At 34.7% G+C, this 8291-nt stretch overlaps 1 protein-coding gene across 1 annotated transcript; it reads right to left on the bottom strand.

Annotated features, from left to right (window-relative positions):
* Nucleotides 1-3775: 3775 nt before the first annotated feature.
* LOC111891660 (aldehyde dehydrogenase family 2 member B4, mitochondrial) lies at nt 3776-7605 on the bottom strand. The gene is made up of 11 exons (XM_023887719.3): nt 7389-7605; nt 6685-6819; nt 6456-6598; nt 6127-6280; nt 5811-6040; nt 5609-5698; nt 5347-5520; nt 5130-5267; nt 4446-4583; nt 4282-4343; nt 3776-4205 (listed from the first exon to the last, which is right to left on the bottom strand). The coding sequence occupies exons 1-11, from the start codon at nt 7465-7467 to the stop codon at nt 3932-3934; spliced, it is 1617 nt and encodes a 538-aa protein (XP_023743487.1). The 5' UTR covers nt 7468-7605; the 3' UTR covers nt 3776-3931.
* Nucleotides 7606-8291: the final 686 nt, after the last annotated feature.

Below are 8291 nucleotides of genomic sequence, written 5' to 3'. Positions count from 1 at the left end.
GTCATTCTTTAACTCCTAATCTCAAAGCTTCCAACTTTAACTTTCAGCTAACAATTAATTAAATTTTAATTTAATATTTAACTTAAACTAAAACTGAAATTTTAAATCAATTATTTTTATTTTATTTTATTTTTTAAACAATAAATATATTATAAACCATACCTAAATTATTCTACATATGTCCACTGCGGGACTTGAACCCTCAGCCTTAATGAGGGAGGGTAACATCAGATATCGTCGGACTAGAAACACTTTGATTAAGGGTTAAATTATTTAATTTAGAAATAATTTTCATTTATGCAAATTTTATGTTAAGGGTTAAAACATTTACCCCAAATTGCGGAAGTTAAAATTTCGTTACTAATTCTTTCATTTAACATGATTACATAAGCCTTCAATTATGTGTCCAAGTTATTATTTTTTATAACAATGTATTTTTTTTAAAAGATATTAGTCGATTTTCACCGTAAGGGTGATGAGTGTGAGCAACATGTTATTACATGTTACGATACCAAAAAGGTGCCACATCATCATCCTAGTCATAAATGAGTTTTATAACACCAAAGGTGGAAATGGACAACAACAAATAACATGTAATAACATCATTTATTTTCTATTTTATTTTTTTTTATTTTTTTTTATGTTTGTAATTCCCATTTTTCTATTTTGTTTTATTTTTTTAATTTATCTCATAATAATTTTTAAAAAACATATAAATTAAATAGGGTAAATGGCACAAAAAACACTATTTTTACACAGAAATTCGATTTTGACACCGTGTTATTTTTTGTGTCAATTTTGACACTGTGTTTTCCAATTCGTTACAATTCTGACCACTTGATCGGTTAACCAGGCTACATGCTGACGTGACATGATGACGTGTCAGTTTTGATGACGTGGCATACTGACATGATATGCTGACGTGTCAAAATTGGTTTTTTTTTCCACAAAAAACACTAAGTTTTCACTTTTTTTTTTTCGAATTTGACACTAAGTTTAATTTTTTATTTCAATTTTGACACTATGTTTTTTTTGTTCCAATCGAACATCATTTATCAAATTTTGTTCAATTTTGTCTATTTTCCATTTGAAACCGTATAAATATATTTTTTTATTACATTTTAAACCGTATAAACATATTTTTTTCGTTTAAAAACCACATTTTTATTTAAATACAAGGTGTTTTTTTTCTTACATTCAAAGCATTGGTTATATCATGAGAATCAAACTAACCATAAGCTTCTAATAAGATGTAAAAATTTGATGGGTTGCAAACTTGATATCCAAATTTTGATCAACTACACGCCTATAAACCTTCAAACACATTTTAAAGTTACATATTAATATAAAATACAATTTTTATATAGTTAATGCATATTTATACATAAAAATATGGTTTGAGTGTAAAAAAAATGTATTTATACAAAACTATGGTTTTTAAATGAAAAAAAAAACATATTTATACGGTTTAAATGTAATAAAAAAATATTTATACGGTTTCAAATAGAAAATTGTCAACATTAAACAAAATTGGAAAAAATAATGTTCGATTTGGAACAAAAAAACATAGTGTAAAAGTTGAAAGAAAAAATTAAATGTAGTGTCAAAATAAAAAAAAAATGAAAACTTAGTGTTTTTTGTGAGAAAAAAATTCAATTTTGACACGTCAGCATATCATGTCAGCATGCCACGTCATCAAAACTGACACGTCATCATGTCACGTCAGCATGCAACCTGGTTAACCGGTCAAGTGGTCAGAATTGTAACAAATTGGAAAACACAGTGTCAAAATTGACACAAAAAAAAACACAGTGTCAAAATCGAATTTCTGTGTAAAAAGAGTGTTTTTTGTGTCATTTACCCAATTAAATAACACATAATTAAATTAAATACTAATTAAAAACTACATTACAACAAAAAAATAGACCGAAAAAAAACAATGAAAAAAAAACACTAATCTTCGTCTGAATATTTCTGCTCAATCTTCGCTTTCATTTTTCGGAGTGTCTCCAACCGTCTCGGTGGCAAATTATCTTCGCTTGTTTGAAGAATTGCCAAATCCTTCTCAATACGATCGTCATTGGCTTCACGACACAAGAACTCAAAATGTTCCCGTTGCAAATCATTTCAGCTTGCTCTCGTCGTCTACTTTCAGTTTCATCTGTGTGTCGTTGAGTACGCCTCGCTTTGTCGCGGCCTATTGGTCGTCGAGGAGGGGAGATCTCTTCAGTGTCGTTCAAGTCGTCCGATATCTCATCTGTGTCCGCATTGAGGTCGATGTCCGTGCGTGCGTCCGAAACATCGACCGAACCCGAGCCGCGCGACCTCTTCGATTGTTGTTCCGTAAAAATGTGTCGGTTTTATTCCACTTTGGGTCTTCCTTCACAATCTCCCAATTTTTTTCGTGCTAAAAAACGTGACCGGTCTCCACATAATATTGCTCCCTCGCCACTCTATAAACGTCAAAATCGGTTGCACCACTTTGCTTGTGCGAGGAAAGCTTGTTGTAGGTGGAATTGAACTTGGTGCACTTCTTGTTTATTTGAGTCCATTTGCTACTTAACATGTCGTGATTGCGGTAATTTTCATCTTTATTCAAAAGGCTACGAAATTTCCCGATCACGGCTTCCCAAAAGGCAACTCTTCGCATGTCGTTTCCTTGCGTTGGATTTTTTGATGTCCCGCACCAAGCCACCGCCAATGCGTACTCCTCATCTGCGGTCCACCATGTTGGAAGTTCGTCTTCCGATTGCTCCACCGCAACCGTTTTCCCTTTCCTTCGTGATCTCCCTTTTTGGGCCGTTTTTTTCCGCTCCCCCCCCCCCCCCCCCCCCCCCCCCCCCCGCCTGCATCTCGGGTACAGTTTGTTGGGTGGGTTGTGGTTGTGTAGTATTTTGTTGCATTGTACCAAATGGGTTGAAAATGTTTTGTGGAAGGGGTGAGACGGAATTGAAAAAATTGCCTTGAGTGTTGAGGATGTTCGCATAGCGGATGTGTATTTGTGTGTGGAGGAGGAGTGTTGGGGTTTTGATCCATATTATTCAAAAGATAATTTTTTTGAAGAATTTGAAATGTAGTTTAATATGAAATAAGAAATAAAATGGATATATATATATATATATATATATATATATATATATATATATATATATATATATATATATATATATATATAGGCGTAAAGAGGTAAAAACTTTCATTTTTTATTTACATTTTTGACCGTTTTACAACGGTTGAAAAACGAAATGTATACGTTGAGCCTTGAAAAAATAGCCGTTTTCAAACGTTACTACGATAACACGTCGTAATGTAACGCGCAAAAACGCCACCCGGGCGCGGTGTTCTAGGCATTATAACGCCGTGTTTGGAGACCACGTCATAATAACGCCATTAGGTGTTGCCTGCCCCTAGCCGTCTAATGAATAACAAATAGCCGTGTAATGAATAACAAATACTAATCAACAACCGACTATAACTGAAATCGATATTATCTAAAACTCATCGATTATGGTCCCTCACTCATCCAATCCGACACATGCACACCCTACTTAAAACTCACCTAGAAGCTAGTTGGATGAATTACAAAAATAGCCCACTAGTTATTTCTTAATCTATGTCTTTCAATGGTCCAAATAATTTCATTTGCAACTATGGTCCCTATTTCAAGAATGAATTACAAAAATAGTCCTTGAAATATTTCTCTCTCTAGATATTTCATTAGTTTACATTTCCTTTTTTTGCAATTATGGTCCGAATTTGGAGTACAAGAGACCGATTAAAGAAAGTGTCATTCATATAACACCAACACACCAACAGACAAGTTATTGTATAAGTTGATACAAATGGTGTTAAAAGTAGAGGAATCAAATCCATACTTCTCCAGACATCACATAAAAAAAAAAACTGTTGCATCATGAAAAGTAACACGAAATCACAACCAAGCTGGATTTTTCAATGCAGTAACAACAGCCTTCACCTGTAAATAATTATTAAGGCTGTAAATACCCTTCTCCCTTCCAATTCCACTCATCTTATACCCTCCGAAAGGAATTGCAGCATCAAACACATCAAAACAATTCACCCAAATAGTCCCAGCCCTCAATGCCCGAGTCAATCTGTTTGCTGTATCAAGGTTTTTGGTGAACACACCAGCTGCAAGTCCATATCTTGTCGCATTAGCCCTCTTTATCACATCATCGATCTCCCTGTTCACAAATTATAAAAGATTAATGATGTTTTCGAGTTTTTAAACATTTTATGATATGATTATTTGCGATTTACTTGAATTTCAAGATGGATTGAACAGGGCCGAAGATCTCATCTTTTGCTATCAGCATATCGTCCTGTTTCAAGAGAATTGGGTAAGTATAAATTATAATGTTGGTCAACATTTGATACGTTTTGGTCAAAGGGATAGATTAGGGTTTTATCGGTAAACATTGTACCTGAACATTAGAGAAAACGGTTGGTTGGATGTAGAAACCTTTGGACCCTAATCTGTCACCTCCACATTCAAGCGTCGCATTGCTTTCAACACCGGATTTTATGTATTTTAAGATCTTCTCAAATTGCTCCGAGTCGATCTGAAAATTTTACATGTGTACATTAAAGCCAGGTTTGTTGGTTGAATCCATTTAGAGGGTGTGGGCTTAGCTTTTTATTTTTTAGTTTTTGATTTTTTCTTTTAGAAAAAGTTCCAAAAGATGTTTGGTAAAAGGAAAAGGACTTTTGTAAATGACTTTTCCCATAGAGTAATTTGAATCTTTTTGAAAAGTCACGATTACCTTACTTTTCTTAACTTTTCACCAGCTAAAAATATTAAATTACCAATATATCCCTCATCTACGCTAAACATGTCCTTTTTTGTCATTTTACATGTAAAAATTAAACCAAACATTTTAATTTTTGACTTTTTCCCTTCAAAAGCTAATCCAAACACATTTTAAAAAACAACTTTTGTAAAAAGTTTTTTTATAAAAAGTCCTTTTACAAAAAGGATTTTTGCCCCACAAAAGCTAATCCAAACACCCCCTTAGTCATTCTATACAAATTAAATAAAAAAAAAACATTCATGTATACCAAGTGCTTAACCCATTAAGTCCAAAAAAAACAACCCCAAAAGCAAATACCTGAGGACCTTGTTCAATACCCTTTTGGAAAGGATCACCAACAGTGCGTCTTTGAGCACGTGCTCTTGATTTCTCTATAAACTCATCGTATACGCGCTCATGAACAAATGTACGCGAACCAGCACAACAACATTGTCCCTATATATATATTAAAATAATTATCTCACACATTTTGAGAGCAAAAAGATTGAAAATTTAAAAATTTGAAAGTACACACTTGATTGAAAAAGAGAGCAAAGTGAGCTAGCTCCACAGCCTTATCAATATCAGCATCCTCACAAATAATAAAAGGCGATTTCCCTCCAAGCTCTAAAGTACATGGCTTAAGATTGCTTTTTGCAGCCAATTCTTGCACAATTTTACCGGTTTCAGTCGATCCTGTAAAAGCAATCTGCAAATGAAAGCATTGAATTATCAATTTTTATACTAATGAGCATAATAAAAAGTATTCAAAAAATATTTTAATACTCATTATTTACCTTATCAACATCCATATGGCTAGCAAGAGCTGCTCCTGCAGTTGGACCAAATCCTGAAACTATATTAAGAACACCTGGAGGAAGACCCGCCTACAGATAAAAGCCCATTTAACTACATTTTTTTTTGCTGTGATATGTGATTCTAAAAATCAACAAATAAAAGGTGTAGTTATTTTTCCCATAAATAAAAAAATTATGGTACCTCATGGAGCAATTGTGCAACATAAAGAGCAGTCAATGGAGTTTGTTCAGCTGTTTTTAGAACAATGGTGTTGCCACAAGCAAGGGCAGGACCGACTTTCCAAGCAAACATAAGAAGAGGAAAGTTCCATGGAATGATCTGTCCAGCAACCCCAATTGGTTCATGCAAAGTATGCACTTGGTAAGGCCCGTCTGCTGGAACCGTTAACCCATGGATCTTATCCGCCCAACCTGAAAAAAGAAATAAGCACCTTATCAAATACAACTTGTACAATTTATTAACACAGTTTTGTTATTAAATAAATAAATAAATATACCAGCATAATAGCGAAATAGACGCGTCAACATTGGTACTTCAGCTTTTGCAGCCTGTTCATATGGCTTCCCGTTGTCCCATGTCTCAAGGGCTGCAATTTCATCATTGTGTTTTTCCACCAAATCCGCGAATCTTAGCAAGACACACGACCTTTCCTGTACATGTGAGATGTAAATCAGGTACACAGTGAGTGTCTGGCTGACATAAAAGCCAACTGGCTACACAGAACCCAATCCACATTGGAATTGAAACTCTCAGACCAGAGTTGGAGCTGCTGAGACTTGAACCCTTGAACGGTATAGAAAAAAATGGAATGAAAGTTTGTTTTACATAAGCACTCATTTTAGGCCAAGGCCCTTCGTCGAACGCCTTGCGGGCAGCAGAAACTGCCCGATTGATATCTTCTGCATCGCCTTCTGCTACATTGGCAATGACTTCCCCTGTTCGTGGATCCAAGGTTGGGAATGTCTTTCCTGAAATAAACATATAAAGATTCAAAAAATTTCATCAATATTATAAAATATTATAAATAAATAGTACTAATAAAGCAAAGAATTACCAGATGCTGAATCAACAAATTTTCCATCGATTAGAAGCTGAGTGTAATTAATGCGAACAGATGGAGTAATTGGTTGTTCAAATGCTGCAGCAGTACCGAATCTTCGTAATTCGCCTTCCAAGTTGGATCTTTTTCCTGAAGAAAAAAAACTGTTCAAATTTCGTAATGATTGACCCGACAATGGTTTGACAGGAAAAAAGGATACAACAAGCACTTTAATCGGAAGTATTAGTAATCTTAATTTCGTCGAAACAAACCCACAAATACGCTCGTCTTAAATTCTATGAAAAGCTGCGATCCACGTAACAACAACAGAACCACAAATCACAAAAGAAAAGGATTCAATCCACAACAAATTTAGCAACTGTTATTACACTAATACATGGGTTAACTCAATTAAAGATGATTCAGATTCAGATTCTATAAAAAAGAGGTGGTCCACTTTTCAAGATTTATCAATCAATTGAACTTTTTGAGCCTTAAAGATTCAGTCGGCCATGATTCTGCTTGCAGCTTCTTATGGATCAATATGTTGAGCAACCAGACAGTAGAAAACTAGAATTTTCAAGAAACGGCGATGCATGTCACCTTACCTTATCGCTAAGAAACTCCATCAAACACATAGACTACCAACTTAAAAAGATGATAAAAAGCAACACCCAGATGATAATTTCAATGGAGAAAACAGTTTTGAGTCATCTAACCTCGAGAAACAATCGAAGAAGAAAGAGGGCGAAGAGAAAGTGACCGGGAGAGGACGCCGGAGAGTCTTCGAGCGGCCATTTACGTCGATAACTGGGCCGGCGTTTTCTGAGTTGTATATTTGTATTGTAGTGGCATATAGTGTGGTGGTGGCATATATATATATATATATTAAGTATAAACACTAAGCAAGGCAACCACTGTGATTCTGTGAACACAATCAACACATGATGGCATGGCATTGGTTGAGATTATTTCACGCTTTTTATATTTATAGAAATAGTTTAAAACGTTATCTCAATAACTTACTTTAGGTGTGTCACACTAATAAGTCGCATCTATGGTATTCGACTCTATTTTTTTATTATTATTATCAAGTTACAAGAAATAAATGGATAAGTTTCCTGAACATAAATTGCGTGATTAAGTTTTTATTTTATTGAAAATTTTGAAAAGATATATTTTTAAAATGTTTAATATAGTCAGACTTAAATGTAACACCCCGATTGTCGAGTATCAATTTATGGTTATAAATTCTCATGATTTCAAGGTTTACTCGACGAGTTGGTTGTCTGACTCGTCGAGTAGCAGCGGGTTGGTCTATGTGTTTAAGTGACCTACTCGTCAAGTCCAAGTAGGGACTCGACGAGTAGGAGCTGGAGGATGAAACCCTAATTTTCGGGGTTTTGCACCTTATTTAAAGGATCATTGACCTCCTCAGCCTCTCCTTACAGCCTCTTGATAGTCCATAAACACTAATTTGTGTGAGAGTGCTCCATTTGTGTATTTTAAGCTTTGGAAGAGGATTCTTGGTGAGAAGAACTTGGAAAGCAAGTGGTTAGGAGCAAAGAACGTGTGGGGATCTGATAACTACCTCAGTCTGCATCTCTTGGAAGGTATCAAGT

Source organism: Lactuca sativa, chromosome 4, assembly GCF_002870075.4.
Source record: "Lactuca sativa cultivar Salinas chromosome 4, Lsat_Salinas_v11, whole genome shotgun sequence".
Classification (NCBI taxonomy): domain Eukaryota; kingdom Viridiplantae; phylum Streptophyta; class Magnoliopsida; order Asterales; family Asteraceae; genus Lactuca; species Lactuca sativa.
Note: the sequence above shows the minus strand (reverse complement) of the source record. Positions and strands in the feature narration are given on the sequence as shown.